Source organism: Boleophthalmus pectinirostris, unplaced genomic scaffold (assembly GCF_026225935.1).
Source record: "Boleophthalmus pectinirostris isolate CB_2022bp ecotype Guang Dong unplaced genomic scaffold, ASM2622593v1 HiC_scaffold_15, whole genome shotgun sequence".
Lineage (NCBI taxonomy): Eukaryota > Metazoa > Chordata > Actinopteri > Gobiiformes > Gobiidae > Boleophthalmus > Boleophthalmus pectinirostris.
The window spans coordinates 32,455,794-32,481,373 of NW_026571070.1; the positions used below are offsets into that span (position 1 = coordinate 32,455,794).

Genomic DNA, 25,580 nt, shown 5'->3' on the forward strand with positions numbered 1-25,580 from the left:
TTTATTATTATTGATCAAACTAGTCTAAATACCAGTAAGTCTATGTAGCTGCTGAAAGTGCATGATGAACCAATGACTGACGTGTTTTAGTACATTATAACATAGTTAGAGTATGTCTACATAAGAATACTGGCCCAAAGCGGGTGACCAGATTTTCAAAATTCTAAACTGGGGCACACTCAGGTTGGGATCTTTGGTATAAATAAAATTGTGAAAAGAGCATGTGTGCATTGTGCAGTCAGTCATAATGTGATGGACTTCTGTGACTACATTTGTTTTGCTTTATGGTCATTTGTAGGGATGTAACAATAACTGAAATATTGTGATATCGCATCATCAAAGTTCTCACAATAATATCATGGACCATCACAATATATCCAATTACAAGTCTCTTTGCAGACCCCATGAAGAAAGAACATTTTTAAGTCTTAGTTCTTTGGATTAAGTCTTTATAGTCTTACATTTTAAGAGGGAAAAAAGTAGCATATTAACAGTTTTAACTCTTCAGCCTCCACAAAATATATCAATAAATATCATACCATGGGATGTGTATAGTGAAAATATTGTACTGAGAGATTTGGATATTATTACATCCCTTATCATGAGCCTCTCCACCATATCATGAGCTTTCCCACGACATCGCAATAAATATCATAGACTTGGATATTGTTACATCCATAGTCATTCGCAAACAGTTTCCTGTATTTTAGTGAAACAAATGACAATTTTATGTCAATCTTTACTGTTGACAAGGATCAGATTAGTTATAAATTGTGATAGTCCTGTTTTAGTCCTAATTTAAACCTGAAGTAGTCCTGGTTTAGTCTCAGTTTAGTCCTGGTTTAGATCAAATTGGTTTAAAATAGGGACAACTGGGATATTTCTTGTGTAAAACTGGGACAAATTATTGATTTTGGATAAATCTGCTGGGACAGGGGACACAGGGCTCAAGACTGGGACTGTCCTGGGTAAATAGGGACATCTGGTCACCCTGCCCAGTGCAATTCACTGTGCTTACTTTTATGACTGTTTCAAAAACGTTTAAATCAAAGATTTATACAGTCTATGTACTATTATCCTCTGGGACATTTTAACTGTATTCATGTAGGTTCATAATATTCAGTTGTTATTATATGAAACATCTCAAGGGCTTATCCAAAACAAATAAATACATACATATTATTTCTACTATCTTCACCTGTTCCAATTACATTTACAAGTCTCAGAAATGTGATAAAAAAAAACAGAGACAAAGTACAAATGGGAGTTTTAGTTCATTTTATTCATGTTTAATAATCACATCACTAATTAACAAGTAATCACAATAAACACTTTGTTCAAACCAAGAAAATAAAAGTCATAATTAATGAAAAAAAGTAAAACACAAAAAACAATGAGGAGTTTTCTCAAAAATGACAAAGAGTAATTCTAGCTAACACTACATCCCATAGTTGGTAGCATGCTCTGGCTTCAGCTAGTGTTATGCTAACGGCGGCTACGCGTGCAGTAGCTTCGTCACACACGCTGCGCGGCAAACGTTAGCGTCTTCACACAGGGGGTAGCATGTGTCCAGGGCCAGACCTATAGCGTACGTACATACACTTTAAAGTTATAGGTCAAATGAAAGGGTAGTTTTAGCCCACAATGTGTAATAGCGAGAGATTGTATCATAAATTATTAAGGTTCTGTCCGCGCTATTGTATTTTCCCTTTTAAACAACATTGTGAATTTCTTAAAACTAAAAAACAAATTAAGTTAAAAAAAAAGTAGTTGAATTAAATACATTGGATAGATTTGTTGGTGCATGTGGTGTAGCCTTTAGTCTATAGAAATAAATGCGCTAACTGCTTAAAGACATGTCAAAATGGAGTATTAAGTATTAAGTAGGATGACCAGATTTTCTAAATAAAAAGCCGGGACATATTCGGTTTGGGAGGACTGGTAATGATAAAATTGTAAAACGAGTCATAATTAAGCAAAACTGTTCTGAACTCAGTCCATTTGCGACTGATGTGAGCAGTGGCGGAGGTAGCAATTAGATGGCCCTAGGTGAACTTGAGTTTGAGGCCACCATTTTTTTTGTTTTGTTTAAATTTATTTATTAGGGGTGTAACGATATCCAAGTCTCAGGATACGATATCATCATGGTATGAATAGTACGATATTTATTGCGATATCGCGGGAAAGCTCACGATATGTTGGGGAGGCTCACGATTAGGGATGTAACAATATTCAGATCTCTCGGTACAATATTTTCACGAGATATACAATATTTATTGCAATATTTTGTGAAGGCTGTGAACAAAACTACTAATAAAACTCTTAAAATGCCTTTACAAAACTTAATCCAAAATAACTAAGACTTAAAAGTGTTTAGAACTGTTATTTCTTCATGTAAGCTTCACTGAAATGGAGCAAAGGATCATGGTCTATGTAGTTTGCTCTGTTTTATTAGCTATTGCTGCACCATAACTCTTAATTTAAGCAAACTGACTTGTAATTCCATATATTGTGATGATCCACGATATTATTGTAAGAACTTTGACGATACAATATCACGATTTTTTGATTATTGTTACATCCCTAATAATTATTGTCTGTTTTTCCCCATTATTCTTGAGACATGCACATCTCTATTTGTTTGAGTTATGGATTGGAAACTTTTCTTATTAGTTCGGTTGCCTGCTAGATCACCAGAACTCAAAGTAGTTTTATTTTTTGCTTTACATTTTGCTCACATTTTTGTTTACATCCATTACATATGATTACTTTTAAACAATAATCATGAGAAAAATAATAATAAACTGTTCTTATTTCATTCATGTTGACAGAAAATCTAACAAAATAATAACTTTGTAGTCATTTTCTTTGTGTTTTTAGTCATTTTTAAGCAGCTTCATTTAATTTATGTCTCTTTTTACAGTTGGCAAGTATCAGATTGGTCAAAAATAGGGACATCTGGGATATTTCTTGAATTGAACTGGGACAAATCACTGGTTTTGGGGGGACACAGGGCTCAAAACTGGGAATGTCCCATCTGGTCACCCTAGAATTAAGTATTTTTGTGGCAATTTAAACCCCTTTGCTCTATACAGGAAACGTATACAGGCTAGTAAAGTCATTTAAATCACCATGGAGATAACCTTGTATAAATATTGGCCTAGCGCAAATGAAAAAAACAAAAAACAAAAACGTTATTGTTGTTAAAATCAGAGTAGATTATCCGACTACACGAAAAGACCACGCCAGCTGCTTGAAATCTCAAAACACAAATCCCAGTTTTCTCTCCCAAAAAAAACAAAATTAAAATTCCACCTCTGCGAATTGTCCGAGCACAACTAGCATAGGGCTAACATGACCACAACGATAAATAATATACAAAAGTGTTGCGTCTTTTACAATATATCTCAAAAAAAAAAAAAAAACATTCTTTGCACTTCGTCGGCCCCTTCCCAACGAAAAGGGCTCAAATTCCAATAAGAATTCCACCATCGTCGTCATCAGGATACATGAAACTGAAATCTGTAAAATTCATTGTCTAAAACCCTCCCTCCGCTCGACCCATTGCTAGATATTTTTAAGCAAATATTAAAATTTAAATGTTCAGGAAAATATTGTTTTAAGAACTAGCGAGACAGTGACAAAAAAATAAAATAAAAGTCAAGCTGCATTATTTCACGTGTGTAATATTCGGTGTTAAAGGGATGGTTATGGGAAGGTAAATAAAGTGTATACATTATTGCTCTATTCACATGCGAAAATTGAAGAAAAACTTGAATTAAAGTTTGTTTTTGTTTGAAAATCTGAATATTTTAGGGTCTTCTGTTCCGAGACCTCTTTGATCATTAAGGTGCTTTTAAATTTTTAGAAGCAAAATTAAAAACGAGGAAGGCAGAATATGATATCAAGGCTAGTGAAAAATTGCGAAAACAATTTTATGAAAAAATATTAATATATGATGTGATGAGTACATGGTTTTTGCGAAAATTCAAATAAACGTTTTGTTGATTTTAAACTGTCGATTTTAAAATTACTGTAATTTTCAAAAGAATTCAAATACGTAATTAGATATGGTTTAAAATCAATAAGGCAGAAAGTCAGCAAGAATTCAGTGTTATCCTTTGGTGCATAGCAGTGGGGTCAGCTGCTACACTCTTATTTTAAGGTACTGGGGTGCTACAATATACGTTTTTATATGTAATACTCAAACAAATAACTTTTTTTTTGGCATTAAACGTTTTACAAAACCTATATATTTTCAGTGGTTTAAATAGTGGCCTTAACTACTTGTATTTGACTTTTAATTCTATTCTTTTTGCTTTTACCTGATGTTTAGGCATGCATAGAACAGCTAAATCACCAACATAGATCACTGACGACAGCTTTTGAATGAAGAGATAAAAATCCTAAGGTGTGGCCGTTTAAGGGCTCCGTACCTGATTTCTTTTCCATACGTTTTGCTCCAGTATAGATATTTCGTAGAAGCAGCTCTTGAAATCAAAATAAACCTGTTGCATAATTATTACAGAGTGCTTAATTGTCAGAGAATCAGGTTGTGTGTGGTTAGCATGCTAGTTGATGTCAGCACTACCACTGAAATTTCTGAAAAGCGCTTCTAAACTTGTACCTCATAACTTTGGAGAACTGCAAACTGCTTCAAATGAACTAGTTGTGTTTGTCGTGTTTTTTTAGATGATCAAAATCAGGTACAGCGCCTTTAAAGACTCGGTGGGGCGGTGCGCAACAGCAGAAGACGTGGCCATGCGGAGAAGGCAGCTGGAGGCTACGCTAGAAACCAACTTCGGTGCTTTGTCGACAATCTTTCTCTCGTCGTTTCAAACTTTCAGCTTCTGTAACGCCGTTCACTTTCTCACTTTCCACAGGTAAGCAGAGCGCTACTCCCTACTGACAACAGGCACTTACAGCAGAGGTGGGTAGTACTCAGTTACATCTACTCGAGTAAGTACTTAATATACGGTATTTGAGAGTGCCACAGTACTCTTATTTGTGTAAAAGTTGTGGTTCCTCTTCCCAGTGTGAGTAAGTCTAAATTTTGTTTATTTTCATACGATCATAAACGATAAACTGTGCCTTCTTTATTATTATTATTAGTTTGTGCAACCATAACACAGCACAATACAAAAAAAAAGGAAATTGGGTTAAAACTATATTTAGTATGTATAATATTTAAATTATTTTGCTATATGTAAATATTTGTAAAGTTTCGACATTAATGTACAGAAGCAAGCATATAATTTTTTATTTTTTTAAACTATGTAATGAACAGTGGTGGGTTGATAAGTTTTTCTTCTACCAACTCCTTTTCAAGAAATGTGCTTTTCTGTTGTTTACAATGTATATGGTGTATGTGTATGATTATTGATTCTCTCTTTGCACAAACTCAAAATAAAAAATAAAAAAATTATAATAATTGAAAAGTGACAAAAGCTTTATGTAAGTAAAATATATGATTTAGTTTGTTTCATTTTTAGGTCTAGCCTTTGAAAATACCAGATTTTATGCATTAATTACAGTTTTCTTTCAAATTACATCAACTTCAAATTATAAATCAGATATTAAGTCCAGATCTTTCTCTTATTTGACTAGTAGTTTCCTTAAAAAAATTAGAAAGAAACTTTGACTTTGAGTGATTCTTAGGACCACTATTTTGTACTTCTACTTGATTAAAACCATTCTGAAGTAACAGTATTCTTGCTCGAGTACATTTCTGACTAAACTACCCACCTCTGCATACAGGACATACTTCCTTTCACTTAGGAAACGTCCTTCGAGTCACTTTCTCTTCCAAAATCTACTTCCTGTTTCCTCTGAACAGACTTCCATTCTCGCATTCCTCTTCCTACTCGTGTGCTTACGGTGTACGGAATCCTGTGCGTGTTTCTGTGAAAAAAACCCAACCTGAAATCGCTAAAACTATACGAAATTTAACAACAGTCTTAAATGAAATTCTAATAAAATCAAAAACACAGACGTTACACGATTTCACGTCAGCACTAGTACGAGGAAAAACAGGCGAGCGGTTTGAAATGTGCACGAGATTTACAGTACCAGTCAAAAGTTTGGACACACCCTCTGGTTGAATTCAACGTTTTTTTCTTCATGTTTACAACTTTCTACATCAAAAATATGAAGCGAGATCTATGGAATTATATAGTAAACAAAAACAATTTAGATTTTAGATTATAAACTGCTCATAGTAGCTACCCTTTGCTTTGTTGACACTGCAAATTTCTCTGATCTGGCCAAGATTTTAAAACTTATATCAGGTTATTCATCTTGTTTTCAGATTTATTATCTACTTACTTGACCAGAGACGGGTTAATTCTAGCCTAGAGGTTGTTTATTTTAAGAGAACTTGTCAAATAAGATAATCTTGTTGTGTGGACAGATAATTTCTCTACTTTTAAATCATTTTCTGATAGATTTAAATGTTTATATGTTACATTTTGGCCAAGCTTTTTTGCAGTGTTGACTTTCTTTCAGTGAGTTTCATGATGGAGTCTCCTGAATTGGTTTAGGTTCTTCACACTTTTGTTTACTATATGTGTATATGTTTATAGTTTTGATGCCTTCAATGAGAATCCACAATGTAAATAGTCATAAAAATGTAAAAAAAAAAAAAAAAGTCAAAGTGTGTCTAAACGTTTGACTGGCAGTGTAGGACGCAGGTTTATGAGTTTGAGTATTGTAGGATAGGCGACCGTTTTGTCACAACCAGATGGTAAGTCCGAGGGGGTACCGGTGAAGTTCAACTGTATGTACTACTGTATGGTTAATATGCAGTATGGAGGAGTACTTCAAATGGGGTTGTCCGTACATGAAGTCATACTGGGTCAGCTGATTCAAAGGGGGAAGGTGGATTTCGCTGGTACAGTTCAGATTCAGGAAAATATATTGGACACAGTGGTAGTAAAAGCTTTCGTGGGTTCCTGTTATATGCAACATTTCCAGGACCCATTCAAATTTGTTAATCGCTATGGCAACAATCCTAATTTCTCATCATTCTGTTGTGAAACCCATGGATACATTTTTAAAATTGTCTAAAACTGCACACGTTTGCTTTGCGTATCTTTAGAGTTGATACAATTTTTATGTAGCTAAATAATTTTCTGGAAGGGCATCTGGTATAAAAACCTGCCAAATTCCTCATGTGAATACTTTACTGTGGTCTAATGAAAACTGGTACTACTACTTATCAGATAGATCAGATTTTGAAGTACAACGTTTTCAATTTTGATTCAAATAAATTCATTTTTTTGTAATAAGCTTACAGAATTAGAAACAATATTTGAGTTTGAAATAGTGAAAAAAAGAATTTGAGAAAGTTGCATTTTGCCATATTGATCCAACATTTAAATGACAAGATTAATTGCGATAATAATTAGTTGAGGGGAGAGGTGGAGACAAGCTAACGCAATCTGCCAAATCCGAGCGTTCGTCCGTCGGGGGAGAGAGCGGTGGTGACGCTGGGGCGAGGAGGAGGAGCCGTCCGGGTGGAAGGGAGGTGGGGCTACTGCTGTGGTTGCCGCGGTGACGGTTGTCCGGGTGAGGGGGCGGGCCGGGTGATGATGTCAGCGCCGTGGTCCGTGCGAGAGCGAGCTTTCCCGCGGAAGTTGAGCTTGAAAAACTCAATCTGCGGCACAGGGGTGAGAGAGGGAGGGGGTATGGAGGGGGAGGGGGGTGGAGGGGGGGTGTGATGTAAACAGGTACGGGAGGGGTGAGAGGGGGAGGAGATGGGTGACAGGAGGGTGACAAGGGGGGTGAGGTGGTGTCGAGGGCAGAGGGACAGGAGAATTAGAGGCCTGCAACATAAGAAGTCAAAGACGGCGAGGGGTGATCATTCTACATGGACACGAACGAACACACAACACAATGTCTGAAATCTACGCTCAGATGTTTGGTTTTAAAGATGTGATTGGGCTTCAGGGTTTTGTAAGACCTTAGACAAAATCATAATCATAATTGTTTTGGTCATAATGGATCTCAAAAATGACCGCTCACCAGGGTCCAGAAGTAAATTTCCTATTCATTTTTCCTACAGACTAAAAAACTAAACTAAACTAAAGACCACCCAAAGATATAATTTCATCAAAAACCTACCTACAGTTGTATTTTGTGTTTCATTAACATCTGTTTCAGCAATCAGTTACTCTACAGTTGCCTCAAAAATGCTTTGATCGCATAATGCCCAAATTGTTGCGTCACAGATAAAAATCTAGACTCCTGAGCAGTTTTTAAGTCCATAAACTACACATGGACTCATTCTGTGGACAAAATGTGTTCACAGTAAACACATGGCTCTGGTAGCATAGTATTCACAGAGCAAAAGGACTTTGTTTGTTTATTTTCTAAATGTCGATTCACGTTGCTGACAGTAGCATCACCTAAATGCCTCATTGGAAAGAGGTGTAGTTTCTAAAGTATTTTCCAATTTTCCATTATTATAAGTTAGAAAAGGAATGTTTAAAAGGGTATTATGCTTACCACGTGTTCTTTAAAAACATTTAGCCAGTTTTTTTGGTTCTTTTGGACTGAAAACAATCGTGTTCTGGATAATAGTTAGAATATAGCAGGTTAGTTTCCGTGGTGCCTTTCAACACTTCACAGTTAAAATTTCCATGGGAATTTAATGGGAGAACTGAATGGAAAGTTATTTCCAGAACCAGAGCAAGCGGGAATGTTAAACTCTATTGAAATCATTTTTTATCTGTATATATTGTAAAATGTGCTGGAAACACATTTATTGTTTGTAGCTTTTAGTGTCACCTTGGTCTTGGTTTGGTCATCTTTAAGCTGACTTCTTCGTCTACAATTTAACAAGGACACACTGTGTACTGTTGTAGCACAACTGACCACATATAATATCCAGTAGTGCATTTTCTGTTATCGGGTGTGTTACTCCCAAAATGTACTTAACACTTGAAAATTAATTAAATAATTAAAATGATCTATTAAAAAATGAAAGCTGACTATTTGCTATAGTGCATTATTTTCACATATTTATGTTACTTCTAGCCAATGTCACCATAGCAATAAGTTTGAAATACTAAGTAGCCCTGCAAACTGGATCTATCCACTTATAAGAGTTGTAAAACAAACAGTGATTACCCGGGACAAAACTAATGGAAACATATAAAAACACAGAAACATCAACAAGTATGTAACATCTTCCCACGTCTTACATCCACTTATATATTTCTTTCTTCAGTTGGTCATGGTGGTGGTCAGTCTCCCCCTGTACTCACTTGTCTCTGGGATGAGGGCGTCCAGAGCCTGCGCCCCCTCCCCTTCACAGAGGCCGTTGTGGTGGGCCGCTCCCCCCTCGGCGCTGGGGCTGGGGGGGGCGGGCGCGTCTGTGGGCAGGCCTGTCTCCTGGCCCTCTGGCTCCTGGTCCCCCTCAGCCTACACACAAACAGCAGGGTCAGTGGTGAGGGAGGGGTGCGGCTGGCTTCAGAATCAGTCCTGCAGTTCTGATGTTTGATTGTTCAGTTGTAGAGAATAGAGGTGTTAGGACTGAAACTGGAGCCAGACCAAACGAAGAGAACAAAACAAGTGACGTCATGAAGTGTGGCTAAAATAAGAACTTAAAAAACAGTGATAGTGTCAAGAAACAAAAGCACTGCGCAAAAGAATAAAGTGAGCACAAGATTGATTACTGATTATACAAGTAAACCAGAGAGGTAAAGTGGAAGTAGAATTAAAGGTGAAAGGGTTTCTGCAAAGTGAAGGGGTAGAGTGGTTTTAAGAGAGAAGGTTTAGGATTAAAGGGATTTAAAACAAAATATATGAAGTGTGTACTGAAACAACTACCACACTTATTACGACACAACTCGGTTAACTTCAAGTGACTTAAAATGTGACTAGCTTACACTGATCAGTTTGATTTTTGTGTATTATTCAATCCATTGAACGTGTGAGCTACTTTGACTGAAATTAGATTTTTTTCCCAAGGCACAATAGTGTTTGTTCCCCTGCACACTGGTTGAAAATCAATACTGTACACTACACGGCAGAGGTGGGGACTTGTAAGTCGTGACTTGGACTTGAGTCAGACTTGAGTCACAATTTTTAGGACTGGAGACTTGACTTGATAAAATGGACTAAGACTTGGAACTCGACTTGAACTTGAAGGTCAGTGACTCGGAACTTGACTCGGACTTGAGCCGTGTAACTTGAGAAGACTTGAGAAGCACTTTTAAATCTGAATTTTCCCAAAATATATGTTTTTAGAAAATACTTTTCTCTTTACAGTTGATAAATGTGGTGATTGATTTTACAGGAACAAACTGGAACATGTCGCTCCCACTTGTTACTTTAGATGTAACTGAAGTACTGTGATGTGGTATGCTCAAATGTACTACAGTAATATAGAGTACAATGCAGTAAAACAGAGGAAACTACATAGACCATGATCCTTCCATTTCAGTGCAGATGAAATGACCAAAATAATTCATTAGGCACATTTAAATCTTAATTCTTTCTATTTTGACCGTAATGATTCACAATAAGTGCTTTTCAAGACATTTAAAAAGTCAACTCTTATATAAATATGCTATTAGGTTCTTTTTTCAGACCAAGAGTTTGTTTTCATACCTGATAGTTTCGGCTGCTCAGTACCGGACAATGAAAAATGAACTAATATTACCACTGACCTGTAGGGGGCAGTGATCCCCTATCGTTTCACTTACAGGTTTCTTTAAGCATTGGTTTTGGTCAGAATATTGTAAAACTGACATGAAAAATGCATTTTTATTCTCAAAAGTTCTTGATTTACTTATCAGAAAGCCATTGTTCAAATACATGACAGTACATTCTTAAATACTGTAGTACTTTATGCTGTGGTTCATCAGTACTTCACAGAGCTATTCAATAATAGGATTAGGGCTATAAAAATCTAATAATTATTATAGTCCCACTTAGGGTAGCTAAAAGTATCAATTAGGAATGGTACAAGATCTCGTGCCACAAGATCTCACAAGAGAAAACTGTCACAAGATCGAGGACGCACGAGGAAAATTATCTCGAGATTTTTTTACGTTTGGATTGGATAAAAAAAATCTGGCAAAATTAATTTTTGAGATGCTGCAGTCACAAAAAGCAGTGCTACAATGAAAATAGTAAGTAACAGAACAATCAGTGAGAATAAATTTAGGAACGTTACAGCACAATTTATTTACAGTAAATGATGTCAAAATCTTGTTAAGTCTCGTTCTCGTAGATCCAGTCTCATCTCATCTTGCGGAAATTGTATATCGTCCCACCCCTAATATCAATACCCAGATACTAATCGATAATTGCACCAGTACTGAAAGTAGATACTCATTTAAACAAGTATAGCTATTGTAAAAAGAAAAAAAATCCATATACAAGACAAAATGGGACGTTTCCTGAATAGTTTTAGAATGTTCTTGATCTACAGTTTATGAGAACGAGCACAAGACCACATGATAGAATATTTAAAAAACAACCATTACTTTAAGATTGCATTCTATTGTCAAAAAGGCATGTTTTCCATCACCGCTGTGCTATGAAAATTAGTTTAGAGCCTTTTCTTTAGTATCAAAATGGAGTTTGAAGTTTAAAAAGCACTGTAGGCGATGCAGACGCTGATGTGCCAGATTAGACTCCACTGGTCCTTTGTGGTTATTTTTAGACCGACGCTACTTTCAGGTGTTCACTTAAAACGATTCCTGGGACTAAAATATGAACAATAACGGTGAGCTCATGCAGAGGATACAGGAGTGAGAGGAGTGAGAGGATACAGGGATGTGGAGATAGGCTGAGGGGAAAGGGGCAGCCACAACTACTGCCTCTGGAGTACAGAGATTTCACCCAAATATTACAGGAACAGGGCGATTTAATTGAGTTAGTCCAGGTTAAAAGTATACAGGATGGTTAGTAGCTGCTAAAAAAGAGGCTGTTTCAGATTAAAAGACAAACAACAATAATGGAAAGTCAATGACGCACATTAATATTATGGATGTAGACACACAAACACACAAAACTAAATCTGCTAAAGCTGTCTTATGTAACGTGCTATAAAAAAAATTCTTCAGAAATATGGAATATAAGATGCAACAAGTAAATTCAAAGCAGTTAGAAATGTACCTGAAAAATGGAAAATACTGGTTTTAGCGTATATAAAATTAAATTGTGTCATAAAGGTGCACTATGCAACTTTTCTGCTCTCCATGGAGATGTATGTACTTTGTCTAGAATGCTCTACAGTGTGGCAGCCATCTCGCATTCATTGTGTTTTATTAATGGTGTTTTTTTGTTATTGTTGTTGTCTTCATGGAGATCAGGATGTCCCCGGGTTTGACTACCCAAAATTTAAGACTTTTTTAAGACCACTTAAATGAAAATGAAGACCAACGTTGTACCCATTATGCGGCGAAAAACACCAGATCTAATTCTAATAATGACTAACCAATTACAGTGCTATATCTAGAATCTAAGGCTACGTTTATATGATGACGGTCCTAACTGGAGACAACAAAGTGGTGTAGCGTCTTCAGTTTTTATTCCGCTTTTAGACTAATGTTTTCAGGAGAAAATCTGCGTACAAATGGTGATGCAAATGTGTGTGAAATTCGATTGGGTGCATGTCAGGCGACTAGTTGGTGATGTATGTGATGTAAACGCGTACACGACGTGAGCAGATCTGACCAGAATTTTGCGTTTTGGGCAGTGTAGACGGAACTGATTACAGTTGCTGCTGGCGCAAAAAACTAAGTATTGTTTGTACATACTCCAAATTAAACATTCATTCATGTACTGTTATTTCACGTTGTTGAATTTTTTCCTTCCTCCATTTAACATTGCACTGCAGCCCGGTTGAGTATACAAAAAAATAGGCTAATGAACTTTAAGAACTTTGTGAAAAAAATAAGATTTGGACAACAAAATTTAAGGCTTTTTTAGACTTTTAAGACCTCGCAGCTACCCTGGAGGTAGATAAGATGCTATACTGCAATAATGCCATACTGTGGAACATTGCAACAAAATAATATCTCCATGGAGACAAGTAGATAGTAAACAGCCCACCAGAAAAGTTACATAGGATGTCTTTAAAACTAGCCTAAAATGAAGTCCATGTTTCAAAGCGGTGTGATTCACGTGTTAATTAAAGCTTTTTTAATTGCATTTTGTAGCAGAACAGAAGCTGAATCAATAGAATACAGGAAAAGACAATATAGATCAGGGGTCTCCAGTCTGTAGCTCTCCTCCCCCTTCCAAGCAGCTCACCAAGGGAACTGTGAATCAATACGTACTGTGCTAAATAATAAAATCTGATTTAATTAAATGCCTGTTACCATTGCAATTGTATCATTCTGACACCCAGCACACTAATAAATAGATCATAGTTGTTCAAATGTTTTAGGCATCAAACTGTATCTCATCTAAGGCTCTTTTTACTCTTTTCTATTTACTCCATTTCCTGTGACCGCTAATACGAGGAGCTCTCTGGTATTTTCATTTTGTAAAGGAGCTCACCAGAGGAAAAAAGTTTGGAGACCCCTGATATAGGTAATCCTTAAAACAATTTATAATTTATAAAAAATAAAAAAAAAATCATAATAAAAATAAATAAATGAAAATAGAAAGGAAAGAAAGGGAGGAAGAAAATGGAAATACCTAATAATAAAACGATGCTATAAGATTGTAGTAAAAAAAAAAAAAGATGATGAAAGGAAATGATGATAGAGAAAATAATATTATTTAAGTGACTAAAAGTGTTTATTAAAAATGGGGGGGAAAAAAGAAAAAAAGAAAGGAAAATTAACTTATAAATAGGCCAAAATATAAATAACAGGGGGCCGAGCAGTATTGTTGTGCTGCACTAACACATTCATTTTAGTTTTATTAACTTATATATATGTGTGTGTGTAATTTGTTTTAGTTATTGTTTTATGTTTTTGTGTCTTGTTTTCATGCTTCTTATTGTGTTTTTAATGTTACATTCTACTGTCTTTAATAATTATAAAAAAGAAGAATATACGAAAACTTCTTATTTTGCTCAGGTTTAGTGGGATGCAGTTTAACATAAAGACACAGATTTCCAGTATATATATAATAATGTAAAAATGTTCTGTAATGTCTCACCTTGACGTTGCCTCCTCCAGGACTGTGACCCACATTGTCCAGAGAACCCACTTTGGACTGAACCTTGTCTTTGTAGTTGACTTTGTGAGACTCGATCTTCACGTCCCCTCCTCCTGTCCGGGCACAAACAGGACGCAGACTGTTACATAAGCACAACGCTCGCATTTTCACTCATTTGGGAATCAACTACTACTGCTACACACAGACACATCTCCGTAGTTCACCCGGGCCGGACTCGACTCACCAGGCTTGTGCTTGATGTTGTCTTTGGAGCCGCACTTGGAGGTCACTTTGCTCAGGTCCACCTTCTTGTTTGTGATCTGCACCTGTCGCACACACAAATCATCAGCCGTGCTTTTACATCTGTCAACGAGCTGTCACAAATACACTGCATTAGCCTGTATGTAGGTTCCAATCACTGTTTTACTACATTACTATTTTATTACCATCCTACATCCATTTCAGTTCCCAGAGTTTACATATTACAGTTCGGCCGCAGAGTGCAAACAGAATGAGTGGGATTCAATCTGTTTTATGGAGCATGGAGTAAAACTGGCAATGGTAGGAGGATTAGAAAGTAGAAAGTTTAATTTAACTCTCAAAAAGAAAATAAAGCTATGACTAAATGCATTAGTTTGGAAAAGTATGCTGGTGTTTACACAACTGTTTTGATGAGTGTTATTGATGAGAAGTGAATCTAAAAATGTAAAAAGGCCCACTAACTTTTTACCTAACATATAGACTAAAAGAATCATGTTTTTGGTTGTGTTTATTGCACTGAAACATTTCTATTCAACATTTCCTCACTGTGAGAGGCTTGCATCTCCACAAACCTGACTCATAACTTTGCTGTTCGTCTCCATGGAAGTGCCTTTCCTTTGGTTATCATCTTCCACAGTGTGGCCTACAATATATCTATAGCAAAAATGTTCCAAAGTATAATTTTAACTTTCTGTGTCTATGGATTGACACAGGTGAGGTGCCACCCTTCAGAAAGTTACATGATGTTGCTTTAATTTAAGTTTCCAAAGAATGAAAAATGCAAAGTATAGTTTATTGTCTGTAATTCAAATATACAAGCTGTTCCAAAAATGTTGACATCATTTTGCAGGCCAATAATTTTGTCAATTCTGGTTGAAATAACCTGAGACTTTCAGAGAATGTATAGAAACAGATCAAGATTTTATATTTACTGTTTTATTTTTGTTCTGTTTTCAGATGAGACACTCATTTTGCGTCGCACACACTCACCCAAGACTGTGCAACTTCAATGCAACAAAAAAGTTGAAGTTGGAAAAACTTCACCAATTGGCAAAAATATTTGGACTTGGTACCAAAAATATAAAGAGTTCAGCTGATTATGCAGGGCTAAAGGATCTGGTACCAACATCAACATCATCACTGAGCTAGACTTAGTACTTGTCAAGATAATGATGATGAAAATTATGTCACTTTTTTTGGGTCAACCTGTATTAAGGTGGAATGTAACAAAGTAAAAGCAGTAAAAAAAAGTAAAAAATTGTGGTATTTGTACTTTACTTAAGTAGATTTTATCTTTGTCTTTACTTCACTACATCTGGGAGCAGGTAGCTGTACTTTCTACTGCAGTACATTTTTGGAAACGACTGAAAAATAAAAGTATTTTAAAAGTACTGTCTAAGACCTGCTGAAAAAGCTGAGGGTTTATTTTCAACATGTTTGTAGTTTGAGCAAGTTTTATTAGATCTCAATATCTGCATGAAATACTTTTACATTCAATCCATTTTAAATGGGTATTTTAATACTTTACTTAAGTAGTTTTGTCATGTGATATTTTTACTTTGACTTGAATATATTTTGTTCCAGTATCAGAACTTTTACTTAACAAAATTGAGTCTTCAACCACTGCAAATACATGTTCATTTTTGTCCCACCCATCATCAGTAGAATTTATTTGTGTTTGTGCAGAAAAGTTTAGCAGATGCACGCAGAAAAAACTTTGAGAAGAAGTCAGAAAATAATGTCAGATGTCTAGTTGAGTTAGTAACAACACAGAAGGAGAGCAAGGAGCTGCAGGGGATTGGGTGGGTTTAGTTTGCCAGCATGCTGCCTGACCAGTCCCTCTCAGCTTCTTTCTGAGGTTGCCGGTTGGATTCCCGCTGCTGGGGGAGCGGACAGTACTTACGTTCCCTCCACCGGGCACATGCTTCAGATTGTCCTTGGAGCCCAGGCGTGAGGTGACGTGGCTGAAGTCCAGTTTTTTGGAGACTATCTGAACCTACACGGACAAACACGGCACGGCAGCAGGAGGGGGCGGGGCACGGGGCGGGTCATGTGACAGGAAGTAGGACAGGGTGGACACAGGAGAGGACAGGAAGAGGAGAGAGATGGAGAAGTCACCAGCACGTAGGGTTAGAGACACAGGGGCTAGAGCAGGTGCTAGAGGAGGAAACACTAAACTAATGCTAAACCTAAGGACTATTTGTGGATGCCATTTACCATTTTATATATTGTACAGTCAATTTTTACATTTCCCCTTATACTGTCAGTAAACTTGGTAGAGAGATGTATATAGAACACGTTTACTGGGTATGTGTCTTGCCTAAGGACACACCAACAGTATGTAGAAGCTAGAATTCCCAGCAATCTCCCATCCAAGTACTAAACCAGACCCAACCCTGCTTAGCTTCTGATCAGATGAGATCAGACTTTGACGAGGAGGTGTGGTCATTTACTTACTTTCCAAATCCATTAAAACCCCAAACTAAATAACATAATAGTTGAAAGAACAGGATATTACGTTATATTGTTTTTCATGCAAATAATGACTGTACTGTTTAATAATAATGCAGCAGTAAAGGGGTGAAGAAAAACTGCTGAGGTATGCCGAAGTAGCTGCTAACAGCCAATAAAGCCGATTTTAAATCACTTCATTCAATAATGTATAACTGCACAAACTGCTACAGGGCCTTCTACACTGTTATCCAGTATTTTAGTAAAAAGATGTGTAAGAGAATAAAATGAGTACAGAGACACCCTTGGAAAGCAAGACCGTAGTTTTAGAGTACACACAGTGACTACTAGGGATGCAACTTGTTCGATACTGGTGTCATGATTCGATACACGTGTTTGATCGATGCACGGGTCCCTCCATGTGCTCTGTGTTGTTTTGGTCTGAAACGAAAAGAGTTATCATGGCGTCCTCCTCAGCTGCAGCAAGAAAACAGTTCCATAGAGACTTACAGCTGAAATATTTCAACAGAGGAGGGTCTTATCTTTCAGAGACTTTTTATTATTACATTGATAGACCCAGGAATGAAAAAGATATGAACTTTTAAATACTTTTCACATCGGCTTTAATCAAATGCGCTTGTGTACACACCAATATATGTGATCTATTTCTCTTACTCTATCTCATAATTTTTAGTCTGTTGAGACATTTCTATAACATAGTTTGAGTGTCGAGAAAGAAGATGTTAAGAGCGCTGTGTGTGTGTGGGTTTTAAAAAAAAAAAAAAAAAAAAAGCTGATCAGTGTGGGAGGAGCTGCTGTCTGTCTCTGCTGCTGCTGGAGACGAGGCAGAGCAGCACCGACACACGAGTCTGTGTGAACGCAGCGAGATGAGAGACACACTCAGGAGGAAAAGTCTGATAGTGTAACTCCAATACAGTCTATATTAAGAGTAGCTATATATTATTATATCTATTATTAGCTATATTATAAAATAGCCTGAGAAAGCACTATTCTTATTTCACTGAATAAAAATGCTGTAAATAACAGGACCAAATGAACTAAAACACTTCACATATAAACTAGAACTTTACAGTAGATGTACTGTAATGTATTTCATGTAATGTATGTATGTTTCATTAATATCATCGTGTTTTATGATATTTATGAATTATATTATTATATTATACTCATTAGCAGATTTTTATTTTTTTTTTTGCATCTTAAAAGGTATTGAAATCAAACTGATATCGTGACCCCTGTATCGAGATGTGTATCGAATCGTGAAAACAGTATCGTTGCATCCCTAGTGACTACAGGCATCTGAACTCGTGTTAGTGTTGAGAAGGGTTAATGGTTCATAGTAACACGTGTCACTTACCTGAAGAGAGAGACATATTTTGGCACAGTTTTATATCCCCACCCACAGTCATGAATCATTCTGTCAATATTTCCAGTAGGGCTAAGTTTAGTGGATTATTGGTTTACAGCTTTACAAACTAAAAATAAGAATCAGGATTGTTTAAATCTGAATTGAAATCACAATTGTTCAGAACGATTATTAGAGAACGCAGTGCATCAGGGCCTGTACATTTGTATACCAGTATATACTCTGCAAGTGGAAAAGTACAAGACGCACATGGTTTTTCCTCAAACCCACTATTCATTTACAGCATTTTTAAGTGATTAGAGCAATACTCATAGTTATAAAATTTAAATAAGATTAATTCCACAGCCCAAAATGTCTTTGGTTAAAAGCAAATGGGCTGAATTGTAGAAAAATGATGGAAAAGGAGCAAAACCAAAATTGAAACCATAAATCAAACAGAAGAAGCTGATGCAGTGTTGATGAATATACATAATTATGGTAGAGTGTGGAAGGAGGGATGGAGAGAGGGAGGGAGAGAGGGAGGGGGACTCACTTTGGCCTGGCTGGGCTCTTTGGAGGCCACACCCCTGCTCTGTGAAGCTGACGGCACCTGGGACACGCCCACCGGATCAACCAAAACACAAACAATACAAAAACAAAACCAAAGATAAAAGAAACAAATAAGAACAAACTCAAAATCAAAAGCAGAGCATGATGAGGTAAGCACAGGATGGATCAGGGAGAAGGCGTGACAGATGAGGCATGCTATAACCATCTACTTGTCTATATAAAAAAATAAATAAATAAATAAAATGGATGTTATAATATCAAGTCAAAAATGTGTTTGTCATTGATGTTAAAAATGGTCCAGGTAATGTACAGTTTTAATATTAATTTCAGATTCTGTACTGATTTGATTAGTGATGATGTATTTGCACTGACAAGATCAAGAAGTCCCACTGTTCTTTTAGATCAGTCGCTTGTGAACTAGATCACATACTTGCCGTTTGTAACTACCAACAAGCCCCATAAAATTAATGTGGCAGAATACAACTTTAACTAATTTAACTAAATCCTTCTTGTATGATAAAACAGATTACACTGCAAAAAAATCAATTGTGTCAACTGGACAAATATTTTCTCCCCTTAGAGGCGGGAGTGATTATGCAAAATATGACTCTTCACACATTAGATTAGTTCAATGGCCTTGGAAATTAGAACCCTGAACCTTGAACCTCATCAGAACTGAAGAAGGTGCTCAGATGAGTGCTGAAATGTATTCACTCTTAAACAAGACACATTGTGCTTGTGTCTCCTACATAGTTCTAATAATAATAATTATTATTATAATTGATGGAGCCCGCGGATCATTTTGTTATAATTTGGATGTTTTAAAAGAAGCAACTGTGCTGACTTACGCGTTCGAAAATTGATATGCCAAATGGGAGCTAACGTCGCTGTAAATGTCGTCAGTACAAAGACAACTGCGCAGCTGCCCCTCTGATGGATTGCTGCAGATCACAGCAGTGAGCAGCAGATCTTTTTCCCATTTGTACCAAAATGACTACACGACACTGCCGAATGCTATGTGTATCACAGATTAAGAACATACAATTTGAGAATGCAGTACGTAAGATCAGAGAAATAACGCCTTGAATACAAGAGAATAAATATTATGCAGGAATCACTCTAAATCCATTTTGAGTGGGTAAAGGAAATGACTATGACACTGATAAAAGTTCCAAAAAGTGGATTTACAGAATTGCATTTTCTTGTGTGATAAACTGTACCTGGACACCTGAGAGATGACATTTTAGAAGATTAATGTTAAAAATGAAAGCTCCTACACTATGATCTAACATCTCCCGTAGGACCCACCTTCCCTCCTCCAGGCTGGTGCTTCATGTTGTCCGTGGAGCCGATTTTGGAGCGCACGCTGCGGACGTCCGGAGCCGTGGTGGTCCTTGTGGCGGTGGTCCTGGTGGTGCTGGTCCGTGTGGTGGTGCTCCGCGTGGTGGCCGTTGCCGTGGTAGCAGTGGTGGAGGAGGAGGTGGAGGTGGGGCGAGGCGTCCGGGGGGTAGCGGGCTTCTTCTCCCCCACTGACGAGGAGGGCGTGCTGGGCTTGGCCGCTGTGGGGCGTGGGCGAGCCGTCGGAGCACTGGAGGTGGGGATAGTGCGGGTGGTGGTGGGCTTGGGTTTGGCTGCATCTGCTGGACCAACAACAGGGTTACAGGTCAAGACTTATGGAGTGCAAAATCTGAAACAATTTACATATTTAGTTTTCATAGTTCTCAAAGGAAAGGAAGAGGAGTGATGACTTCAACTTCCAACGTAGAAAGAAGGAAGTACTGTAAATTAAATTAGAGGTGTAACACTTCATTGAGGTGGGACCAAGCCGTTGTTTTGCAAGTCTGAATTAAGTCTCAAGACTTTAACCTCAAGTCCGAGTCAAGTCCCAAGTCAAATACAGGAGAGTCCAAGTCAAGTCTTGAGTCACTGGTCCATAAGTCCAAGTCAAGTCCAAGTCGTCTGCTTTGACCTTCAAGTCATTTCAAGTCTTTAAACCAAAGTACCAAATATAGATTGATAGATTTTTGCAATTTATTTGACTTTTAAGATAAATTGTACTTAAATCCTAGTATATTTGTGAGTATTTATATATATATATATATATATATATTATATATATATATATATATATATATATATTATATTATATATATATATATATATAGTATATAAGAGTATATAAGAGTTATAATAATGAATTTAGTTATTTTTTCCTTTTAAATGTTTTGACAAGATCTTAGTGTGACCATAAAGGGTCAGAATAGAAAGAATTCAGATTTAAAAGTGCTTCTCAAGTCGACTCAAGTCATAGGCCTCAAGTCCGAGTCAAGTCCCAGTCACTGACCTTAAAGTCAAAGTCGAGTCCCAAGTCTTGGTCCATTTTATCAATTCAAATCTCAAGTCCAAAAAGTAGTGACTCAAGTCTGACTCGATCCAAGTCTCGACTCTGCTGCAGGTCATGTACACAATGTATATGTGTATTTTACTTATGTATGTAAAACTTATACGCACTCAACCAAAGGGAAGATTATGAAAAAGGGTCAATTACATGCTCAACCAACAATGTCGTTTACCTTTTAAAATCCCCCTGTGGACTTGGTTATGTAGGAAAAACATCTAGAACATTAAAGACTCGGATATCCAAGACCTAAAAAAGCCTGTAGCATTTTAAAGAAGTGCAGCACCCGTCTCCTCCCTTAAATATACTGGGATAGAGCAAGTGACGCTCCCAAGAAGAGGAAGCGGGGATATTAACAAGCTGCTCCTAAAAAAGTCTTTATACCAGGGGGCTCAGGAGCTACCAGATGCTCTCCACTCCCTTTCAAGTAGCTCGACAAAGGATTTCTGAATTACACTACTGTACTGCGATGAATTAAATGTTTATTATTATTATTGTAAATCTATCATTTTGATGCCTGACTTTGTGCACTCATTATATAATGGTTTATGTTTTATGTTTTCTCTAACTGTAACTCCATCTAAGTCTTGCCATGGCTCTTATAGGCGAGTTTCATTGTTGACAAAAGTGCGTGTTGCATGCTGGGAATTATTTTGGTCGGCAGCAATAAACACTAATTCAACATGACAGACGGAGCGAGAAACCACGTAAAGGGTATCGATCCCGGTTATTTATCCACTCTAACAGCAGAGGACCCAAGACCATTTGACCAGAAATTGGTCATAAGCATCGACGGACGCCAAATCACCCTTTTCAACCCTTACAAAAGGTGGACCAAACCAAATTTCTGGTCAAAATCTCCAACTACCTGGACACGATATCCACAATGACTTGGTGGAAACTCCTGGGCCATTCACAGCAGAAAAGATGAAAACCTCCAAGAGTCTCGATGTGTTGTTGAACTTGTTGGAGTCCACGGTTTGTTAGGATCTTCTACGTTTGCTCTGCAGATGTTTGAAAGCCATTTAATTCACCGTTAGCGGTTCTTTTCACTCAGAATACGAAAAAGACATTTTCCTTCTTCCGTGCTTCTATTTGTGCATCCGATAATGCAGCAGGAATTTACCATTATCGGGGATAAATACACGAGGTTACGCACTGTGTTTGACCGCTATCGTGTTTTTTGCCTCCGACCAAAATATTTCCCAGCATTATACTTTATACTATATACTATACATTAAACTTTATTTCCTGTGATCACTAAAATGAGTAGCTCTCTGGAATTTTTGTTTTGTCAAGGTAGCTCACCTGAGGAAAAAGGTTGGAGACCCCTGCTTTATACAGTGTTTATTCCTTTAAAACGCTGGCCCCTAGTAGCCAGGCTGGTGCCACCTAGTGCCTCCACTCAATTTCATTTCTCTCCAGTGACTAGGTCAGGAATCAGAATACACTAAATGGTTTTCAAGAACCCCGGATGTGCAAGTTCAGGCACCAGTCAATCAGTGAAGAGCTATACATTCTGTGTTGGCAACGATTCCCAAGATCGAGGATTTAAAGCCGGAACAAAGAGAATGTTTGGTGAATTTTATCAAGAGGAAAGACGTTATTGCCCTTCTTCCTACGGGATTTGGGAACAGCTTAATGTTAGTCCCGTTAGCATCACACTACATAAGTCACGACCAAATAGCAGCGATTGGTTAAATAAAAAAACTATCTGCCTACTGTCAAACGGACGAATTCTAATGCTGCGAGGTCAGACAGTTTCCACGAAGTGAAACCGGCCGATGAATCAGGCTCAGCCCCTAGTGGACTGAATCAAGAATATGAAACTAAACACTTCTTATAATGTTATATTTATTTCTAATTTAATTGACTTGCCTGATGATGACATATGATTGATGGACTTGGGTAATGGCTTATGTGATATGATGTACAGTGTATATTTGTGTTATATATTGAGTTGTCCAAACGTTGTCGTTCATTAAAAGTTGTTTGGGAGTCAGTGTGCAGCTTTGTCTCTCTTTTTACACTCTGACTCGTCCCTCACTTTTTATGTAAGTGCAAACTACAATAGGTACATTTGCAGCTTTGTGGTCAAAAACTGAATGTGTGCTGCCTCCAATGGCCACTGATATTTCAAGTACTTCATGACATTACACATGACTTCCCTGATTACAGACATTTTTTTTGGTTTTGTTTTATAAACCCCTGGCTGCGAGGGCGGAGTCTGAAATGTGGATACCTGTTTGACCAATCACACTGTTCCTTATATCTCCAGACCCCGCCCCCTCCTCTCCAGGTACTGCCCAGTTTAGCAGTTCTATTTGAAATGTGGTTGTGGGAGGAGTTTAAGTATTTAGACACACTTTCATTGTATTTAGAGTGATCCGTGCACTTTTGAATCATCTTTCTGTCCTGCTTTAACCCTTCTAAAACTTCCTGTACGTGAGGTGCCTTGAGTTTTCATCACTTTCTCCTCTGTAGCTTGATGCCAACAACATAAGAGCCATGACAAATCGTTAGCTTAAACCCCACACTACACTGACACGTGCATGTTTGGTGCTTAAACTGTGCACTCTCACACCCCTCTGCAGTGTCAGCCCGCTCTGAGTCCTGCTTACACCCAGAGCTGCGCCTGTTGAAACCCTTTAATTGCCTGAATCCTGTTTTGTGTTTCTGTTTGAGAGGAGCTATTGGGCGTGTGCGTGTGCGTGTGTGTGCTGTGGTAGATCCAAGTCGTGTCAGCAGGAGCGCCTGTCACCATAGCGCCTGTCAGCAGAGCGCCTGTCAGCACGCGGTGATGTTAATCCACACGGCGCTGCGTTCAAGAGCTTTAACGGCATGGGATTTTTTACTTCTGAAACCCGTGGAGCCACACAAGCCGCATTGTCACCGAGGGACAGAGGGATGTGGGTGCTGACGGGGCTCTCGGGGTTTTATGAAGTCACAGCAGAACAAGAAGAAGAAAGCTACGAGGCACGATACAATAACAAGCAGGGCTGGACACTGATGCCTACACACCGTGGTGGTAAAAGTGCTTATGACAGGTTAGACTGCCCATTTCACAACAACACAGTCGCCACAGTTATGCAACGCTTTAGCCAAAACAAGCTTTTTCATTTTGGATATTTTTATGGGATTGAAAAACATGCATCCTCACTGTGTGTAAGGAAATGGACAGGTTGTTTTTTTGGCAATAATTCAATTCAAGACAGCACATTTAAAACAACTTCAGCTGACCAAAGTGCTTCACATAAAAGTCAGCAAAAACAAAATAATATTCCACATGACAGGATAAAATGCATCTATCTCTGTGGAGAATGGTCTGAAGTATGGGTTTAACTTTCTATTTTGAATTATGCAGGTGATGTGCAACTTCCAGAAAGTTTTGCAGTGTTGCATTATTCTTCCACTATTCTTTGGAAATTCTTTTTAACATCACAATTGGTAATTCCCCAGGATTACATAATTTCTCTTCATAAACTGACATTTAACTGGTGCAATTTTCGAGTTGTAACACTAGTATTATCCAACCAAAATCTACTTATGATTATATTTATGAGTGATTTAAGATTCAGCATTCACTTTGCTCGACTTTTTAAACATGTCCATCAGCATCACATTTGAGAAAAGACTGAAATCTGAAGTGTTAAACTAACACAAGAATCCCATGCATTTCAGAACATACCTGTAGAGGTCTAAAATATTTTTCTATTATTTTGTGGTGGAAGACACATTGTCAGAGCCCATGAACTTACTGTACACTGCTCTGCTAGTACTAGTACAAACCAATGCCCTGATGGATAAACTAATTTATTGTTTCCTGTATTTTTTGTCTTCAGAGTTGATGTTTTAGAAGAGAAAAAAAAATGGTAACAATTTGAGCGAGACAAATTATGATAGCTATAGATAACTGGATACTCTTAAGCTGCTCTGTGTCTATCAAACTGTCCAAGGAAGGAGCAGTGCTGAATCATGCGTTTGACTCAAATTGGAAAATTGTCACCAAATTGACAACTAAAAGTTAAGTAAAGCAGGAGCCATAGCTGAAGGAAGTAGAGCTAAGAATTTAGATTTTAAAATAATAAAATATAAAGCAGAAGAGTCCAGAATGAGACAGTTTGGTCAGAGGTATGATAGTGAATATATACAAGTAGAAGAACACTTGGGCTGCAGCTTAGGATCTATAGAAGACCAACATCCCAGAACATAAATAAACATACAACTCGACCTAATTTCTTAATACACATGTCATCTGCAGTCCAATGTAAATATGTGATTTTCTATTTTAAGAATGTAGAACAAATAGTCACTGACCTGAGAGCAAACAGAACTGGGTCATACGCTGTTACGCAACTAATTTATGAGTAACACTTGAGTACACGTTTACGCTTTATGAACACTAAA

At 37.4% G+C, this 25,580-nt stretch overlaps 1 protein-coding gene across 8 annotated transcripts in view; it reads right to left on the reverse strand.

The window, feature by feature from the left end:
* Positions 1-1,263: 1,263 nt before the first annotated feature.
* Positions 1,264-25,580, reverse strand: part of LOC110165553 (microtubule-associated protein 4) — a 171,525-nt gene continuing 147,208 nt past the window's right edge. For 6 of the 8 annotated variants that reach the window (XM_055150711.1, XM_055150712.1, XM_055150704.1 and 3 more), the window contains 6 exons: positions 20,084-20,415; positions 18,759-18,815; positions 14,372-14,453; positions 14,128-14,240; positions 9,267-9,423; positions 7,681-7,823 (listed from right to left, as the gene is read on the reverse strand). In XM_055150711.1, the coding sequence (XP_055006686.1) occupies positions 7,816-7,823; positions 9,267-9,423; positions 14,128-14,240; positions 14,372-14,453; positions 18,759-18,815; positions 20,084-20,415 (749 nt within the window). In that variant the 3' untranslated portion in view covers positions 7,681-7,815. Of the gene's footprint in view, positions 7,655-7,680; positions 7,824-9,266; positions 9,424-14,127; positions 14,241-14,371; positions 14,454-18,758; positions 18,816-20,083; positions 20,416-25,580 lie in introns of those variants that run through there. The other 2 variants (XM_055150708.1, XM_055150709.1) reach the window with 2 other exon arrangements.